Source organism: Ptychodera flava, chromosome 1, assembly GCF_041260155.1.
Source record: "Ptychodera flava strain L36383 chromosome 1, AS_Pfla_20210202, whole genome shotgun sequence".
Taxonomy (NCBI): domain Eukaryota; kingdom Metazoa; phylum Hemichordata; class Enteropneusta; family Ptychoderidae; genus Ptychodera; species Ptychodera flava.
This window is the reverse complement of record NC_091928.1, coordinates 48,249,435-48,270,636: the sequence shown is the minus strand read 5'-3', so window position 1 is coordinate 48,270,636 and position 21,202 is coordinate 48,249,435. Positions and strand designations below refer to the sequence as shown.

The 21,202-nt window shown below is 37.7% G+C and overlaps 1 protein-coding gene across 1 annotated transcript in view; it reads right to left on the bottom strand.

Moving 5' to 3' along the window:
- Window positions 1-16,875, bottom strand: part of LOC139139975 (nose resistant to fluoxetine protein 6-like) — a 21,281-nt gene extending 4,406 nt beyond the window's left edge. The window contains exons 1-12 of the mRNA XM_070708955.1: window positions 16,207-16,875; window positions 15,727-15,887; window positions 13,880-13,967; window positions 13,264-13,357; window positions 12,648-12,832; window positions 10,856-11,023; window positions 10,319-10,412; window positions 7,951-8,040; window positions 7,372-7,543; window positions 6,939-7,018; window positions 6,302-6,406; window positions 5,704-5,845 (exon numbers count right to left, since the gene is read on the bottom strand). Coding sequence (XP_070565056.1) covers window positions 5,704-5,845; window positions 6,302-6,406; window positions 6,939-7,018; window positions 7,372-7,543; window positions 7,951-8,040; window positions 10,319-10,412; window positions 10,856-11,023; window positions 12,648-12,832; window positions 13,264-13,357; window positions 13,880-13,967; window positions 15,727-15,887; window positions 16,207-16,546 — 1,719 coding nt within the window. The 5' untranslated portion in view covers window positions 16,547-16,875. The remainder of the gene's footprint in view (window positions 1-5,703; window positions 5,846-6,301; window positions 6,407-6,938; window positions 7,019-7,371; window positions 7,544-7,950; window positions 8,041-10,318; window positions 10,413-10,855; window positions 11,024-12,647; window positions 12,833-13,263; window positions 13,358-13,879; window positions 13,968-15,726; window positions 15,888-16,206) is intronic.
- Between the last annotated feature and the right edge of the window lie 4,327 nt (window positions 16,876-21,202).

Below are 21,202 nucleotides of genomic sequence, written 5' to 3'. Positions count from 1 at the left end.
CATTGATGTCTTGATTTGGAACTTATTTCATCATTATTTTGCCATTATTAGGTGATTTGGTCATTTTTATGTCATTATTTGGTCTTTATTACGCGATTATTTGGTCATGATTACGACATTATCTTGATATTATCTTGACATTATTATGAATTTATTATGTTAATTCGGTTGTTTTGCTATTATTTAGTATTTATGTCTTGATTTGGAACTTATCTCATCATTATTATTTCATTATTTGGTGATTGGGTCATTTTTGTGTCATTACTAGCCATTATTATGCGATTATTTGGTCATGATTACGACATTATTATGACATTAGCTTGGCTTTCAATTATTTGACCTACTTTATTATCTGAACTCATTATTTGACCTGCATTTGAACCCTACCCAGAAATCATTGCACATCACAATGGCGGCTGTGATTTGGTCGGTCTCCTCGGACAGAGAGAAAAAACCGGGCTTTGCGTAAGTTTTAAAGCGCAGCTCAGCATATCGCGTATCTAGAATAGTTGGCGTGCTCGAAAACAGAGGTCGACGACGATTTCGGATTAAAAATCGATTGTTTTCGGCGGCGGAACTGGGCTGTGGTGGCGGTAGCAGACGGTGGCATGTCTCCATAGCTATAGGCTAGGCAGTTACAGTCCCTCCATCCCCAGAGTAGAGGGACTGTCATTACACCTAGCTCTCTGCGTAGCAGGGCGGTGTGTTACCGGCGTTATACGGCCTCCCACCACATTAGGCAGGCCGTATAACGCCGGTAACACACAGCCCTGCCATGCGAGCGAGGTTACACCCAACCTGCCACGCATAGCCAGCGTGCGAAATTCACGCTAACCCCGTGGCCTAAGACCAGCTGTTTTCATGCCGGACCAGTAACACTTGACAGATGTCCTGCTGTTCCTAAAGACGAGGGACAGTAACGTTAAACTTTTCCTGTATGTACAGATGTTTACCAAAATGTTTTGCTAAGCTAAATACCCGACAAAATTATTCAAAGATACGAAATTTATTCTTTCAAGAGATTTGCAAAACGCGATTCGCAAATAAAAGTTAACAGACTGATCGGCACGACGTCAAAGCCAAAGACCTTAGGCCCACCTCACGTTTTATCGCCAAAGTAATGAGTGGCGCTATGCAATATCCTGATTTGTAAAGCATTTCATTTGTTAGGTTCAAGATCTCCTTGTGGTCATAATAGCGTAATTGTTTTATAGCGCATCGACCGTGTTGCATGTGTCGCGGTAAACTGAATTTCGAGGACACTGCAACATTGGACTTTTGGACGACACAGTATCGAAATTAGAATTGTTTGGTCAGATCGTGGACCCCCGAGAAAAACTACGTTTTATGGTCAGATATGTGAGATGGTGAAATCTCCGATGTTGGATATTTACCCACTGTTTTAGACAAGTATCGTATAATTTAAGTCAGATTCGGACTACGGAAGTCGGGCTTGGCTAGACCACTGGACCAGTTTTTACACATAGTGATCTCCCAGATAAACATCAATTATTTGCCCACGATTTGACAAGTATAGTATCGTTAAGTATCGAAGTTAGAGCCATATTGAGGAAATCGGGTTTGCCGGGCGGGTTTTGCAAGATCTGTGAGGTGGCAAATCTCTGACATATATGTCGGACATTTGTACGGAATCGCCGATAAACATAGGAGATTTTACATAGATCAGACGTGCCTAAGACACAAGGACCATATGGTCCCAATCGCCGATAATATCGAGTAAATATATGTGATTTCACAGATCCGCCGTGTTGAGACGCAAGGCAAGTCATTCTAGAATTGCCCAGTGTCGATTACTATAATTTAGAGTCCCAAAATCGCCGATATGTATCAGCTTGAAGTAAAATATCGGCAATTTCTCAAACCCGGCGTGCTGCGACAGACGGCAAGTCATTTTTGTGTCGTCTAGTACCGATATTAGACCCGATATATAGATTGTGTATGACGGAAATATGTTGGACGTCAAACTTCAATACCAGAAAGTAAATGTCCGACATTTAACATTGTGGAAAGTAGTTCTGACTTTGATGGCTATTTGCCTTAGTCACAGTTAAGGTTAAGCCACAGTCCCTTATGTGGTTAAGATTACATTTTAAACATATTCGTGCCATTATTGAAGCCTTCTCATTCAGATGAGTCCAGATGAGAATTATGAAAAAAAATGAGAAGCAATAGGGCCTACTTTTCTTTTATCTTATTTTAAGGCCAGTTAGAGTTGCATCTGTATGCTACAGTCTGAAAAGCCGGTGATAAGTATCAAGGAAATATTCGTTCAATGAAGATGTCTTATCATACGTATGCCACATTACATTTTTGTTTGTCAGGAACTATTCTCGAACATGTTATTTTTATCGTAAACTCATAGGGCACGGTCGCTAACCTAACGACTTTTTATTGCGTTGTTTGTCATGAACTTTATGACTTTCCCCCGTAAAGAAGTATGTTGATTCGTTGTGAGGACTCCAACCTATAAAACTGTATTGTCTCCCTATGCACGATTTTGATTCTTTCTTCTTTGTTTTCCCTTTCGATTGTGCGATGTTGTTTTTTCTTCCGCAGAGCGCGATATTAATAGCGAAAACAATTGTTTTTATCAAGTCCACACGGCCGAACATGCAGTCGCTGTTTCCTCAAGCTGCAAGTTGTACGTATTTTTTGCTGTGTTGATTAGGCAAATAAAACATACTGCATACACCGAGCATCGCCATACACATAGCTGTTGTGCCGTGTCTTGTACAGTATCATGACATTGGCAATTATTAAAACAAATAAACATTTACTGCAAGGAGTATTTTTGAAAATAACATGTCGGGAAGGACGGTATGCGAGGACTTGAAACACACTCAATTTTTATACCACGGGCATATAGGAAGAAATTAAATATTACCTGTAACCGTAACTTCAAAGTGCATCAGTTATGGAAAATTCTTGGAAATGTACGAATATATTTTACCTTTTGGAAGTTTTATATTGAAATACTCACGGGAATTAAAATTTCCTCCCTGCTTATTGTTGACATTTTTGCAACCGACTCTGTCCATATAAATTGTTTGTCAAATATTGTACGATATCATTCCTGTTTGTTAAATTTATTTAATTTTACATATAACATCGTCTAGAAAAATGATTTCAAAACCTTACATCTCAATATCTCGGCTATAGCATGTATAGAGACGCGTTGTACTCAAGTACAAATGAAAGATCACCGGCCCGAATCAAATCATATTGAAAAACCGCAATAATTTCTACATTTGGTGAAGCCAGTTATGAGAAACGGATTTCTTTTAAAACGTTCAGAACTATACCAAGAAAATTAAAAGTAAGTTCTGATAATCGGGTACAGTGGAAATCGGAAAGTTCCGCCCTGTTTAGGCCTACATCATGCCATTCTAATCACCTATAAATGATTTAGGCCTATTGTAATTTAGCATAATATATAGGCCTATATCACATTGATAAATCATGGTTTATATATTCCAATTACAGAGGTTCGACGTTTTCTTCAAAAAAGGAATCGTTCGGAATCACATTGAAGTTTTCTAAACACAATGTTTAGGACACAATTTTAAAAAGACGGCTCTATTAAAATTGAGTAAGCTTAAAAATGCTGCCTCGATGCGTATAGCCTAGCTGTGGGTCCATAGCTGTGGTGTTTTCAGACGGGATTGCTGCCTTTTACGTAATCGTAAAAGTCAAAAACCAGCCTAAAGTTTAAAAGGCAGGAATCCGGTCAGAAAACACCACAGTGGATCGACCCACAGCTACGTATAGCCATGGGTCTCATAGACTCAGGCAGATAGGCGTGGAGGTCGAGGCCCCCACCATTGCTGTGCCCTATGATGTAAACCGTGTCGGGCCGATTTATATGATAGAGTTCGGTATTAATAACACCTTTTAGCTCTACGCACAGGCACCACCGTAGTTGATAGCGTTTTTAGTGCCCTTTTCTACAACACTAAAAGCGCTATCAACTACGATGGTGCTAGTGGCTCTACGAGAGTCTACGTGGCAGGGCTGGGGCTGTCGACAGCCCGCTGGCTTCCAGTATGGAGCGCCCAGTTCCGCCGCCGAAACAATCGATTTTTAATCCGAAATCGTGGTCGACCTCTGTTTTCGAGCACGCTCAACTATTCTAGAGACGCGATATGCTGAGCTGCGCTTTAAAACTTACACAAAGCCCGCTTTCCTCTCTCTATCCGAGGAGACCGACCAAATCACAGCCGCCATTGTGATGTGCAATGATTTCTGGGTAGGGTTCAAATGCAGGTCAAATAATGAGTTCAGATAATAAAGTAGGTCAATAATTGAAAGCCAAGCTAATGTCATAATAATGTCGTAATCATGACCAAATAATCGCATAATAATGGCTAGTAATGACACAAAAATGACCCAATCACCAAATAATGAAATAATAATGATGAGATAAGTTCCAAATCAAGACATAAATACTAAATAATAGCAAAACAACCGAATTAACATAATAAATTCATAATAATGTCAAGATAATATCAAGATAATGTCGTAATCATGACCAAATAATCGCGTAATAAAGACCAAATAATGACATAAAAATGACCAAATCACCTAATAATGGCAAAATAATGATGAAATAAGTTCCAAATCAAGACATCAATGCCGAATAATGGCAAAAGAACCGAATTAACATAATAAATTCATAATAATGTCAAGATAATATCAAGATAATGTCGTAATCATGACCAAATAATCGCGTAATAAAGACCAAATAATGACATAAAAATGACCAAATCACCAAATAATGGAATAATAATGATGAAATAAGTTCCAATCAAGTTATCAATGCCGAATAATTGAATTAACAACATAATAAATTCGTAATAATGTCAAGGTAATGTCGTAATCATGACCAAATAATTGCATAGTAAAGACCAAATAATGATGTAAAAATGACCAAATCACCGAATAATGGCAAAATAATGATGACATAAGTTCCAAATCAAGACATCAATGCCGAATAATGGCAAAAGAACCGAATTAACATAATAAATTCATAATAATGTCAAGATAATATCAAGATAATGTCCTAATCATGACAAAATAATCGCGTAATAAAGACCAAATAATGACATAAAAATGACCAAATCACCTAATAATGGCATAATAATGATGAAATAAGTTCCAAATCAAGACATCAATGCCGAATAATGGCAAAAGAACCGAATTAACATAATAAATTCATAATAATGTCAAGATAATATCAAGATAATGTCGTAATCATGACCAAATAATCGCGTAATAAAGACCAAATAATGACATAAAAATGACCAAATCACCTAATAATGGCATAATAATGATGAAATAAGTTCCAAATCAAGACATCAATGCCGAATAATGGCAAAAGAATCGAATTAACATAATAAATTCATAATAATGTCAAGATAATGTCGTAATAATCACCAAATAATCGCGTAATAAAGACCAAATAATGACGTAAAAATGACCAAATCACCAAATAATGGAATAATAATGATGAGATAAGTTTAAATAAAGATTTCAAGATAATTTTGGTGGTGTTCTCACCCCATAGTCAACAGCTTACACAGATAGTTTCATTCTTTATTATCTCCGAGGAATGCATTGTTGTTTTCAATCTTATTCAGTGTTTGATATTTTAATTACAATATAAACTTCAAAATGATACTTTACCTTGTTTATTTTTACTTGAAGGGACGTTCTCACGAGTAAGTATCCAACAAACATGCCGATCAGGTAGGTGCAAATTCGAGTCCATGGCTTGGTGTAATAGTACGGAGAAGACACAAAGTATGTGTAGTTTCCCTCGGGAACGCTGAAATCATAAACATTTGCTGCATGCATTATCAGTTACTTTATGATAATCCTTATTCAATTGCAAGTCGCTTTTTACTTAAGATCTGAACGGTGATATTATTCCATTCTGTATCCCATTATTCCATCCGTCGTGATGTGTCGGCTTCGATTAAAGGTTATTAAATCAAATTATCCACTAAACTTAGAAAGACAAAAGGACATCTTGTGCGAGTCTTTTAATCCCGTGAAGTCAATTTACCTATATATCTGGTGTTACATTTGAAGGATACAGTTATACACAACGTTTGCCCAATTTGGACATTCTCCTTTACAGAATCCTATGGTAAAAATTACCAAATGACTATCTTCTCCTAAACACTTATCTGGCCAATAAGATTACACAGACAAGTGCATTGAATGTTCAAGACCAATGGTGAGAACAATTACAGCTCTGCACTTGAGTATGTATACTTACAAGATAGGTTTTGACGTCAAGTCGTGATGAACGCCTAAACCAGCTCTAATACCGAGACATGCTGCCAGCAGTCCGCCTACGGCTAAGTTACCGATTATTGGCCACCTAAATAAAATATAACATCAGGGTGTCAGTAAACCTCTGGACAAATGACATCACGGGTTTGATTTTGTTAAATGTACACATGATCTAGTTAGTTCTTGAAAGCACACTGGGAAATACTTTGACAGTTGTTGGGATTGTCATTGATTGACTAATGATTGCTTGCGAGTGTAGAAGTGATGGACTAGAAGCAGTAATGAAAATGATATTTGGGCTAACGATTAATGGCATTTGTACGATTGATGTATTGTTACAGCTGCATGTAGGGATTATAGCTGGTTGTATCATGGGTTTAAGGTAATCCAGGCCTCGAAAGTGAAAAGACTTATAAACATTTGCTCGAACTTTCCTCAGTGAAACTTCTAACCATAGTCTTACCAAGAAACTAATTACCTACCCACATACATCCATACACCCATACCTCCCTCCCTCCCTCCCTCCCTACCTACATACATACATACATTGGTAAAACACGAACAGATAAGGGTACGCGGCAACACGGAACCTTTACAATATTATATTAAGAAAAACTCACTTGAACAGCAGAATAATCAACACAGGACTGATGACGTGGAACTGCATATCATTAGCAAGATACCAGGCAACTGGGAAACACTGAAAAGTAAACAAAAAAAAAACATATTATAATTTCGGCCAATCACTAGTACACTAGTAAGGGTATAACGTATCTGTACATATGAAAGCAATTAAAGACAATATAATTACAAGTGACATGCACGTCTACAGCAGCAAATTCCTTCAGACAAACCTTCATTTCGATCTAAATCGATATAAGGCCGGTAAACATATAAAGGATGTGCTCATGTCTTTCAAAAGATCTAACATCACAGATAAGTTTTAAGCCTCGGGGACTTTATTATCTTCTGCACACATTTGTTTGTCGATCTGAGATTCAAAACATACAAAAATTCGTTATTACAATGACACGTCCATTATGCCTTAATTACCTGTGTTGTAGCAGGCCAGGGAACCAGGTTATTTATATACAAAAGATTAGTCCACCAATATTTGTGACAGGGGTCTTCCACGGTGCTCATTGCCGTCTTGTATGGACCGCTGCCCAAATATGGCACGAGGTACGTAGTGAAAAATATCATGAACATGTACATAGGCGTCAATCTGTGGACCATGAATAAAGTTACTATGAATATAGTGATAACACAGTTTGTTTCATGTAATAACTTTACAATTAGATGAAAATTGCTGACTCCATTCGTAGCTCCCAAAGTGGACAATGCCTTAGGCATTGGGCTGGCCTTTAGCGTTTACAGCATGCGTTCTTTGTGAATGTTGTGATAATTTTCATTATTTGACAATTTACACAGGCCTGCACCTTTACACAAGATGACTGCGTCGGCAGCATAATAAAATAGTAATCATCATCTTCATCATCATCATCATCATCATCATCATCATCATCATCATCATCATTATCCCATGTTTGTTTTCTTCAGTCTATCATATTGGCACTTCGTAAACAGCTGGCCTATATACACTATAACTGCAAGTTAGCGTTCTCAACTTACCTCCAAAACCGGTGAACATAAAACAGTACCCAGTTCACCTTTCTGCCTTCTCGAAGTTCTTTCAGCGTTAGATACGTCACCAACAAACCACTGCGTGGCGGAAGAAAGAACAGAGAAGATATGCATTACAGAGCACTGAGAAAACCTTGGCTAAAAAAATAAGTGGAGTACGAATGGTGAAATGAGTTTAAGGTAGCATGCGTATCGAAATTGAAAGACTTACAGTTTTGCTCAAACTTGCCTAATTTTAACTTTAAACGAAATTTACCGATATTTGAAATCCATTGTGGTTCCCTATGTTACTCTATTAGAAAGAAATATACTTTCGATTTTCATGAAGATCTGACGATGGAAATTTTATTTATTTCAAGAGCTTTAAAACGAGCCCTCACAAATCGTAGATCAGAAAAGTACTTAAAACTTGAGAGTCCGAATGTCGGTCCCTACGGTGCATTCTACCATAAAAGAGAGGTGAGAACTAAAAAAAATGTTAGATACACAGATGGAATTGTGGGAAGGAAGGGCAGTAATGTCGATAACGTACAACCGAATGAAACGCAAACTATGATGTTTAAAACAAGTCATCGTTGATGACACAGTCCCCACTTGTTAATGGGTACTTTGATTACAAGTCCTCAGAGAGGATAGAGTCCTCTTCATATTAGGTCTGTGATAAAAATACTTTGATACAGATGGCGCTCAATGGCCAAGAATGAGTTCCATGGTGATGAAAAAATAAAACTAATGTAGGCCGCCATCCTAATTACAAAAGGTCATTAAATGAGTCAACTAGGAATTAATCGACAGGATGTTGCCAAACATTTTTGCATACTATCCTAACACTAACAGATTATCACCGGTACCATATTTCAAAAAGTTTTATGCCGTATTTACAACACTATGAGATCAACATCTGTATCAAGTTTCATCAAATTTGACGCAGTATTTGTGGATATGTCACTATAATTAGGAAAGTTCATTACATATGCAATTACAAATTAATTAAAATGACACTGATAAATGTCTTTTTCACCCTAAAGCAATGTGAGCTTAACATCTTTACCAAGTTTCATGAAATTTGATGTAGTATTTCTTGACATATCAGCCTCATTACGAAACTCCAATAATTTACATGATACTGCTACATGACGTGAAACAAATTGACGAACATACTTATGAAATAGGACAATGTCCTTGTACCAACTTTGAATGATACTGGTGGAAATATGTCTGAGTTATGGCTCTGTACATGAGAAAATCGAAACAAAATCGCCGCCACGCAGCCATATTTGATCTTACTGTCTAAAAAATCAACATGCATATGTATGACATAAGTCAATGTCCATGTACCAACTTTGAATAAAATCAGTTGAGACTTGCCAGAGTTATGGCTCTCGACATGAAAAAAAACATAACAAAATTGCCACCATGTGGCCATATTGGATCATATCGTGAAACAAATCGACGTACATATGTATAACATAAGTAAATGTCCTTGTACCAACTTTGAATAAATTCGCTTGATACATGTCTGATTTATGGTTTCGGACGTGAAAAAATCGTAACAAAATGGCCACACGGCGGCCATATTGGATCGTATCACAAAACAAATCAATGTGCATATGTATGACATAGGTCAATGTCCTTGTACCAAGTTTGAATAAAATCGGTCGAGACGTGCCCGAGTTTTGGCTAAGGACATGCAAATCTTATAACATGATGGCTGCCATGCAGCCATATTGGATCATATCATGAATATGCATATGTATGACATAGGTCAATGTCCTTGTACCAAATTTGAATAAAATCGGTTGAAACATGTCTGGGTTATGGCTCTGTACATGAAAAAATCGTAATAAAATTGCCGCATGGCGGCCATATTGGATTGTATCACAAAACAAATCGACGTGCATATGTATGACATATGAAGTAATCCTTGTACCAAGTTTGAATGAAATAGCTCCAGACATCTCTGAGATATCTGCGTGAACGGACGGACGCATGGACGCACGGACATGACCAAACCTATAAGTCCCCCATGTCCGTGGGGACTAACAACGTCCACCGACAAACATATACGACCTTTAAAGGTATACTGTCACTTATTCCAATTTTGCAACAGTTACTATGGAAAGAGAAAATCTAACCAATCACAGATTTTAAGCGGGTGGCCGCTTTTTAAAAACAGCGCCCTCACATGGGCATTTTGAATACTAAAGAACGCCCTTTGACCATATATGGGCATATTTAGATTACAGGTGACTGTATATTGACAGTAAGACTTGATGGAATGCAAGAACGCCCAGACTTGTCTTGATTTAGGTATGTTTTTTAAAAAATAAGACACATTTCAAAACTGTCATCCTACCTGAGAAAGAAGAACGTATCGACTGAAAATGTGGCGTTCAATATCGCTTGGAATGTGAATCTCTCCATCACATCCTGGATTATGAACACATTATCTGCAACAGAGTAGGATAGGAATTGTAAAGTTGTGCAATGCCTTGCGTTGACAATTGACGTCGTATTCTACAATGCTTGACTTGATCTATTGTTATTTACACACACACACACACACACACACTCACACACATACATACATATATATATATATATATATATATATATATATATATATATATATATATATATATATATATATATATATATATATGAAATGGTGATGACCAATTTGACAGCGATTGGCATGGCTATACAGAGTGACTGTTAAATCCAAATTCCATACTGAGTGACTCCAAGGAAATGTAGCCATCTAGACCAAACTAAGAACAACGCCAAATAAGTAAACACATGAAATTCTATGAAGACACTTTTATGATTAAAATTTGATATAACCCTATCAAATCATCTGGAAATTCAAATCAATAGTTTTTAAGACACTCACCTGACACCCCAACATGAAAGCTATAGCTGTGTCCCAGTATAACCCACCACATACTGAGTACTCGTATACCGTGTATAGCAGCCAGCGTGCCCGCAGTGTGTCTTGTGTCCAGTATCTTACGACCGTTCTCCAGGACAGAAAACGCCAGAAGGCACTGACCCAAGATACCTGCATGAATTGCGGGAGACAGTGTTAGGTTAATTCCCCCTGTATTTGTAACTTATTTCTGCTCAGAAAATTTAACGCATCCTAGATTAAAGATGAGAACTTCATGATGATAAATAGATAGTCATCTATGTAAGAGATAGGTTGCTATATGCATTCTTTTGTTCATACTTCCTCGGTTGTAAGTAAAAGCGATTGCCAAATTAAGTATACTTTAAACTGATTAGCAGATCAGATTCTCTGACTCTCACTCGTTCAACCCATAATGCAATATTACCCGTCTCAGGTGCAGACAGTCAACGATTATAGTTAAACAAGTTTCTGACTATATGCTGCGATCTGAAATCATGGTTTATCTCTTCTGCGCCTTTGAAAGAGTACATAGTATGGCGGACAACGAATTTCTGCTTTATTTGGATTTCGTCGGGGTTAATCTTACAAAGGCTTTCATAACACTTCAGTCTCTGCTTCTCTGTGTCCTCACACAACAATGTATGAATGATACACCCGCCTAACATATGTAAGGCCATAACGATCATAGCCATCCAAAAGGCAATACAATAGGACTTTTTTTGCAATGATTTTATTATTTTTAAATGTACTCTAATGACTTAAGGTAGAGACACACGTTAGATGATACTTATTTTAAACTCACTTTTTCTCAATAAATTTCACTTTTAGACCCCACACATTATATATTTTCTGTTAGCCCTATATCTCAACATTATGAAAAATATGTTTATTTTCCGAAATCACAGTGTTTGTGACCATTTCTCTTAAAATATGCGTTTTTGAGTTTTTTTACCTAAAAAAATTAGGTGTTACAGGACTATGGCGACTTGAGATCTTTTAACAGAAATCAACAATTGAGTAGTCTGGGGAAAAACGGTGTCCCAGATTTTCGGTAAAATTGATAGAACAAGAGAAATTCTTCCTGAAGTGAACGAAACCCGGTAATTTATTCAAAAACCCAGAGTTGTTACTTTCACACCTTATTGTGCTGAAACAAAAGGGAATAGAAAAAATCTGGGACACAGTTTTTTCCCCAGACTACTCAATTGTTGATTTCTGTTAAAAGATCTCAAGTCGCCATAGTCCTGTAACACCTAATTTTTTTTAGGTAAAAAAACTCAAAAACGCATATTTTTGAGAGAAATGGTCACAAACACTGTGATTTCGGAAAATAAACATATTTTTCATAATGTTGAGATATAGGGCTAACAGAAAATATATAATGTGTGGGGTCTAAAAGTGAACTTTATTGAGAAAAAGTGAGTTTAAAATAAGTATCATCAACGTGTGTCTCTACCTTAATTGCTGTAATATTAAATCAATTTAAAGTAATTCGGGCTGGTGAATGTTGCACGAGAACTCGACCGAAAATATAACTTTCATTTATCATATTACAAGTAGGATTTTCCTTCAATTAAATATTGATCAATTTCCTGCACTTACTGAGCTCGTACTACACATTGGGTCAGGTGACATTTAACATTGGGTTGGTAGACGAGGTTGGTATTACACATGGGGTTGGTCTGATATATTAGGATGGTTATTACATACTTGAGTAATACACACAATAAAAGAACTTCTTAAAGTACGGAACATCATAGTGAACTAAACGTACCAGGCCGGTAGTGAAATTTCTTCGGATCTGTTTTGTACGTCGTCAATGGCTCCTTGTCGTCTATGACGTCATTTTGCAGTGATACCGGAAGGACGTCCTTCTCCTTGATTTGGTTGATGAATTGTATGAATAACCCATACACAGTACCAGCAGCCATAAGACACAGCAATATGCCAGTCACGACCCTAAAAAGATCACGGTGCGACATTTGTACGCTGGTACAGAAGATTCCTTGGAGACAAATCTGTATCGTCACTTTGTCATGCTTCTTACCCTCGATAGGCTTGGACGCTGAACTCAGGGTCAAAAGAAGTTTTCGACTTCCGTTCGCGACAAAAACATTTGAAATATGAAACACGTTACTAATTCTTCCTAGTGTTGGCACTATCATAATGGAAAGAGATTTCTAATAAACTCTAGGTTAACCTTGCCCTGCTAATGATCTACTTTCACCAGAGTGCCTAAAACATAAGTTTACACTCGGAACGAACGAAACAATCAAACGATGATCGAGGGTTGTGATTACCGCTATCGAAATGCGATTTCCTTCTCAAAGTGACAGATTTTTCAATTGGTCTTTCCAATAAATACAGGAAACTATAAAAATGCCACTCACAGCATCACAATGGCACCGGCGGTCAGTTCGTTCTTGTCGTCTTGACAAAGTACTGTGGAAGCACTTAAACCAGCTACAGGTAAGAGTCCCATCCCTGAAACAAATGCAGGTTAATCCAAACACAATGTGAACGACTCAGGCAGACAAACTGTGAGAGAAACATTGTTTCCGGTCAGTTTTTATGGTTTAAAGCTTAATGGTCACGAGTGTACAGTGTCTCAAAGATTTCGTAATGTCATCTTCGAAGCAATATTTCTATTTACGCATCATGCAATGCATGTCGGGACAATCAGATTTCTTGCACAAAGACGGAATAGAACACTGTTTCACAGTACCTTACACTTAGTCCTGAACACACTATGGAGGTAGAAGCACTACTTCCGTGGGTACACCATTGTATAAATTATCCGGAAACTCTAATTTCTTATTTTTGCAATGCACACTGCAAAAATATACTTATCCTACGATAATCTGAATCTTTGATATCCACTAATACAGTAACTTAATATTGATTATGATGAGGAGCAACGCTAGTGCTGATAGTCAGTCATTGGTTGATAAGGTCGCCCTCGTCGGCTGACCGGGTTCATAATATCTGTTACGTGATTCATCTTACCCAAGTTGATCATTTGGAGCACCTCTGAATCTATACATGAATCCGGGACACACAGACCATATGAAAGGGCCATGCCAGGATACGGAAGCTGTTTGGTGAAGTAAAAAGTGTCAAAAAGACCAAAAATAAGAAACATGTGCATATCAAAATAAAGCCATATACGGTCGACACATGTAACAATCTCAGGGGCCACCAGCCGCAGATGTGTAAGCCCATTTTTTATGGCATATTTATTGTAAATACGTTGTAGATCATGAATTAAAGTGCGTGTCAATATGCTGTTTTTAAAATCCTGCACCAGAAATGAGTATTATAATCTTTGATGACATGGGCTAATAAAGTAGTGCTCTCGAAGGTATCCCTGATTAATTTGGATCGGACGTGGAGTCATCCGAGTAATATACTCAACTGGTTATACCGGTGATCCAAGCGAACACAAACCTATCCTGTGTTCAACTGTTTTACTTATCGTAGTCGATGAAAGCGTTAAACCCATACAAGTCTTTAATTCCCGGCATGCAGCACGTCAAGTCTTGGTGTTGTTGACTTATGTCAACCATTCCCGTTTTACTAATGGCAAATATGTACAACCAGCGGCTATGACATTAAACTCAAAGAAATTTCATCGGTGATTTACTTGATTTTGTCAGAGTTCGGGGGAAATCTTTCCGTACATGGTACGCTGTAAACTTGAATGTCACTCACAATGTGACCATTGCGGTTCGACCAATCAAAGACTTGTAAGCTTTCACTTTTCAAGCAAACCGCGAAGCAGTTCAAGCTTCCCCTGTGAACCCATTGCATGATTTATCTTTGCGAAACAAGGGGTTCAAGGTTCACCAAGTAAACATAAGATGTTTCATTTTCCTTATCTATGACGTCACGAATGTGAGTCAGATCTGACGGGCTGACGATTGATACGCACTACAACAACAGATGCACGATATGCACGATTATATGGTGACGTAATAAAGAGCATGGCGTATTGTAAACTGCCTTGATTGAATGACTCAACATCGCAGTGTCTCAAATCTGTTTGAGTTTCTGTCTGCTTTCTTGACAAGTTAACAAAGGAACTGATCCCTTTCACGATCGCCCATTGATTAAATCACGTCTGCACGTTACAGGTAACTTCAGAATATATTTTTGCCACGTGACAATTTTTCAATCAATGGAAGTTTCTCTTTCAAAATTACATTCCGTTATCGCTAGCATAAGGCCACATTTGAAAATGTCTTTCCGGCAACTCGACCTAGTGAAGGAAAATCCACCGACCTTGGACATTTATTCGCATTTTCATTAAATTTCGAGTAAATCCTTTAAATCATACCGTATTTTATCATTCTCAAGCAACGAAAAGAATTTTTTTTAAAATCATCCGACCTACCTACCCCAATTTTCGGAGTTATGTTGCAGGAAACAAACATTGTTTTATTTGACTAAAGGGGCTATAGTATGTATAATAAAACATGCGCATTACAAACGAAACTCATTGTTGTTAGTGTTGGATGGATTTTTATAGCTTCATTTTGATTATACTATGCCATTTGCCTTATATTTGTGAGCCATCATGTGTATACGTGATGCTGGGTAATTATTCAAACTTTGCCTTGAAATATCTGCTGCTCAAAAACTTTTCAGCGGTGTATACTTTCAACAGAAATTTGAGGGTGTTTTAGCGGTAGTGCAAAGCATAATTTAAAAGTCGGAGTTTTGCTTTTCAAAATTTTCGCTTACGGCTGGGGAAGGTTAGGATCAATGGTTATGAGTTTCGTCGACGGCCATACAAGTGTTTTAATTATCCGCGGTCCTAAAGTACACAGTACCCTGCAATGAAACCCACTCACCGATGCACCCAGCTGGAATGAAGCTTGGCAATACTGCCCATTAAAATCCGTGCCATTAGGGTAGTCATGACCTTTGACAGCACGACACTCCTTTGACGACCCGATCCACTGAAAGTTCCCTTCTAAAATTCCGGCAGGAGGCTTGCCGACGGAATCGAACACTATCGTATAAATAAAAAAAGATTGGTTATAGGTTAATTTAAATAAATGAATAAATAGATAAAATTTTTATTTATTTACTTTCTGCTTGTTTACTTTAAATCTATAGATTTCAATCGTTTTCTCATTTATTGCGTACGCTGAAATGAACATTTCGACCGAGTCGTTAAAACCTAGGAAACTCATTTTGGTCATGATGGAGAAACGTAAAGTGGATTGTGGATGGCCATTACACATAGAAGCATGTCACCGTGACATGAAATGATTGCCCTTTTCAATGTTTAAATAGCGCTAAGAACTGCCAACACTATATTTACTTACTCCTTAAAGCGTACATTTGTCCACCGATAATGTCGGCTAAGTATTGGGCAGTGTCGTTGGCGCATTTCTCGCTGATGTTCACGGCTGCTAATGAGTCGAGCGATAATATGGCGTCCGCCAAAGGTGTACCGGCGACGCCGTGCGGTTGGCCCGACCCTGCCAGCGCCGTATTGTGAACCAACTTTTGTAGAACTTCGTCATTCTGCAGTGCTTTGGCTTTCTTCAGGTCATCCCATATCCTGACGTCATCGCCAGGTGCAACTAGTCCACCCAGATGTTGTGACGAGACTGGAACGCAACAACAGTAAACCACAAACACATAGAAGGCGAAACGTCGCATTTTGCCGGTATGACTGACAACTGACCGAGCCGAACCTGTGCCGCACTCTGAGTCTAGTTTGAGCTGAGGTCACAGTGTCTTCTCGTTGTGCAATCGAGTAGGCGAGATCCAGTTTAACTTTTAATGCCGTCATGAGCGGCGTTCAGGCTGTCCTAGTTTCAGTTCTTCCGGTATAATTCCTAAATTATTGTTCCACACTTACCACGTGACCCATGAGTAATATCGAGTGCCTATGATGTATTCGGTCGCAGGGTGTATGACTAATGCCCACTGTAAACATTAGATTGTCATGTTTAAATAGTGTACGGTCTGTTCTGTTCTGACAGTACGCTGTACACAATAACGGTGTAAAGGTCATCTCAGGTCATTGCTCTGGCGACGGCGTGTTTCTGCTTAGTCATCATACGGCCTTTCAAATATTGAATCTGCATTCGCGTGGAAGGTGTCCCTTATTGCATGTACAGCGTTGTTGCAAAATGGCGGTCAATAAAGGTGAGGGATGCGCTATTTTGCGAGTTGCGGTTTGCGGGCTGCGGGTTGCGGGCATGAAAAAATGTGGGTTTTTTGGTATCATTTTCGCTAGTAATAAGAATAACTGCTAAAATAGTATCTATGTATTTGTTTATGGAATAAAAGCCGTGAACTTCTTGAATAATGCCGTTATATGAGTTTACATCTGATAAAGCGGCACCAACGTCAGAATAGTCCATTTCCCATCCGACATTCGCTGTTGCACAGCGCACTGCCGATCGAAGCTTTCGAAATGACTGAACACGGATGAGTAATAATATGAACACAAAACAGATTTCACAACAACTCGCTATTTTAACTTTTTATGTTATGATTAGGATGAATAGTCTAAAAGTAAATTTCGGATTGTTGACAGCACAGATGAACTGGGAGATGAACTTCAGTTCGTTGAAACTCGACACGCCTAATAATTTGTTACTTTTTCATAGAATGCCATGTCCTTCTCACACTTCAGATTAGTTCAACCGCCGATAAAATAACAATTTTCAAAATCGTTTTCAATGCCGTTTAAAATTATTTTATTGTGGTGAACATGATTATAGTCCTAGGAAACTTTTCATAGTCACGCTGGATCAAACGCATGGAGCAAATAGAATTCGTTCATTATATTAGGAGATACACAATTATTGAGAGCTGCAGAACACAAGCTCATCCAAAAATATTCCTATTATATTCCTGAAAATAAGTCAACGCACCGGCGTGTTTTTCCCGCTGAAATTCTCGCATAAATTGTTAGCGGAATATCGTTCAATGCGGTCGCGACCTCTGGTGAACCGAAACGGCAAAGAAAAGTCCTTTGTTATACGTCTTTTTTTTCCTTTTAAATATTTCATGAAAAATACACGGCATTTAAATATGCATCACTTCTACGCTCTTTTAAGTCAAAACTGTTCTCACACATTGTGTTTTTCTAAGTAGGCATTGTTTAATTTTCTGTATGTGTTGCCCTAGAACCGAATTGTGAATAGATGCATTACAAAGAATGTACTTCCTATGGCCTGATACTAGAAATGTAACAATTTTCATTCCGCGATAACTGGCGACATTTCCGAGGCGCAAATTTTTTTTTGTCAGTCTGGTATTATTTCCCACTCACATCCATGGCAGGGAAAAAAAGTGATTTCAGATCCCTAATTATTTGCAATGGCCAGGCAGCTCGGAATAAATACATTGGTCTTCGGAATCGACGCTTTTAGTTTAGCAGATTTTGATTGTTTTCGGAAATGCGGCAAAAACACTCCCGTACTGCATTTTTTTGGAATTTCTGGTGATGGCGCCCTTCAGTTTCTCGGGTTTTCACGCCTGCGTGATTTCGAAATGGCTGTCGAATGACAATTTTATCACCGCCGATTGGCTCTGACGACTAACACTACCGATAGCCTACACGTTTTGGAACGGCCGTCGACTTTTCAGCAGTAATATCCCAGTTTTACTGGTTTGTAAAATGACGTGCAAAAAAAAAGGTAATAGAAATATGACCGCAGCCGGACACTCCGTACTCAGTGATCCAGGGCATGCAGTAGCGGTTCCTATGTCAGTTATATTGTACGATAGACCTGATCATGATTATTGATAAAAGACACCTTCGAAAGGTTTTATTTCTTGTATAGTAAATGCCATATTACATATATTAGACATCTAGCCTTATTTCTGAAACGCGCAGCCCACACTTTAGCAGATATCATCAGGTGAAGCCATTAATTACTGCCTACTCTGGAATACGAATTACATGTAGGCCTATAGCTCGTACATTAGAAATATGGTCATGACCACATCGATCACTACGCTGACAGGCGACCACTATTTCGTTTCAAAAATAAATAAGATAAATCGTTAATTACAGGGCAGCTTTTACGCTTCTGTACAAGAAGTTCAAAAAGTTACGGTTTCAAAATGGTTGCACAGGTAAGTAAAGTGTGCCGCAACCTTTACTTGAAATAATGGAAATACCATAATCTCTGTGGAGATTTTCATATCGCTACAACAGTCAACAACTCGGTTGTTGTGATCGCCACTGCAGCCTTCGAAACTATAGCATTCATAATCTTTAGAAACTGGAGCGAAGCAGTTTCTCCATACTGATACTTGATAAAACGCAGCTACTTCATGCTTCTGCACAGCGCCGACAGTGTCGCAATTGTGTAATCTTTCTTTTTATCCATAAGATTGATCTCTATGAAATGAGAAGAAGGGATTTAATGATCGAGACAAGGCGAACGACTGTGTGAATAGCAATTGGAAAACACAGTTGAAAATGTCCATATTTATTCTATTTCTACACATGCGTAGTACGAAGAATAATACACATGGAAAAAATTCCTAATAAAAATCAAAATCTTAATTGTCTTCGAACTTTTGAATCTTATTCTGGGAAAAATTTGCTACTCGTATTGAACAATATGGCACTCATTTTTAATGCACTTTTCATTAATAGTCATTAATCGAGCTTGTAGTTCACATTTCTTTGAATTTTGTAGCTTTCATTAAAAAAAAGAGAAACTATTTTGCAATAGGTCCGAAGATGGAGCGTCAATAAAAATGTTAGGCGAATGCATTTAGAGACGATCAATTCAGCGACCTGCAAATTGTGTTAATGGAATTAAGCAGTGAGCCGTTATCTTAGACGACGTCCCTCGTAATTATCAGCGTTATATGTGTAAGGCGGGGTTAGGCAAGAAAGCGTCTCGGGCAGAGACATTCGGGCTTTCAAAGTTTGGCGATATTTTGCTGGCCTGCTGCCGTGTTTTGTAGACACACTTTTAAAGCTAGTTGAGTGATTGAAGTTTTCATTATCTTGATTGTTTTGGCGTTTCTTTGTTTATTTTTGTTTGCATTTTTTTAAATCGAAAATTTATAAACTTTACCCATTAAAGTTAAAAAGGGGTTGAACTTCAAATTCTAGGAAACGTTTTCTCCAATCCCAAGTCTTTCACGATTAACCTTGATTTTTGATGTTAAGAAATATATGTTTCAAAGTGTTTCTTGGTGCAATTCGACAAAATGAATAAATTTTTCCGTTTCGAGGAATGGTACCTTAGCGATTTAAAATATGAAAAGAATCGTCAGAACTCCAAATCAGGATTTTTATCAATGGCTGTAACCACTGCAATATAAGTGCGATTCCATAGTCGTGTTATAGGACTTCCGCATGCCATTTTAATGCCATCACAGTGCGCGATAACAAACATGTTTATACCGTGTTGCAGAACAATTTACCTATTTTCCAAAACCGCAGGTATAACGTACTGACAATCCTCATAATGTCACACCTTGCTAAGTGTCACTGTATGCTGATACATGTGAATGCTGTGTCCGGTGTAATATCAACAATGTGCCAGACACAAATAGCGCTAATGCCTATCAAGAGTACCATTCATTCGTGGAACACAATTTTCATGAAAGAAACGAAAATATAGTCAAGCTGAAGCAAGCGTCTGGTCGGCCTTCATATCCAGTTAATCAACTTTTTACATGAAGACATATCTATACGCTCGTAGATAACAACTTATTCAAGTACACTTCTACCGACCAATCGGCCTGCCTACTATATAATACTAGGCCTACATGTACGTATATACACACGATGATGGATGGAAAGATAGATAGATAGATAGATTTATAGATAAATAGACGGATAGACTGCAGATAGATAGATAGATAGATAGATAGATAGTAGATAGATAGATAGTAGATAGATAGATAGATAGATAGATAGATAGATAGATAGATAGATAGATAGATAGATAGATAGATAGATAGATAGATAGATAGATAGATGGATAGACTGAAGATAGATAGATAGATAGATAGATAGATAGATAGATAGATAGATAGATAGATAGATAGATAGATAGATAGATAGATAGATAGATAGATAGATAGATGGGGAAAGAAATAGTCACATGCATATATACATACATACATACATACATACATACATACATACATACATACATACATACATACATACATACATACATACATACATACATACATACATACATACATACATACATACATACATACATACATACATACATACATACATACATACATACATACATACAAAATTTAAACATGCATGTAGATATACATACGTTATGAATATAGCATGAAGTATAGAAA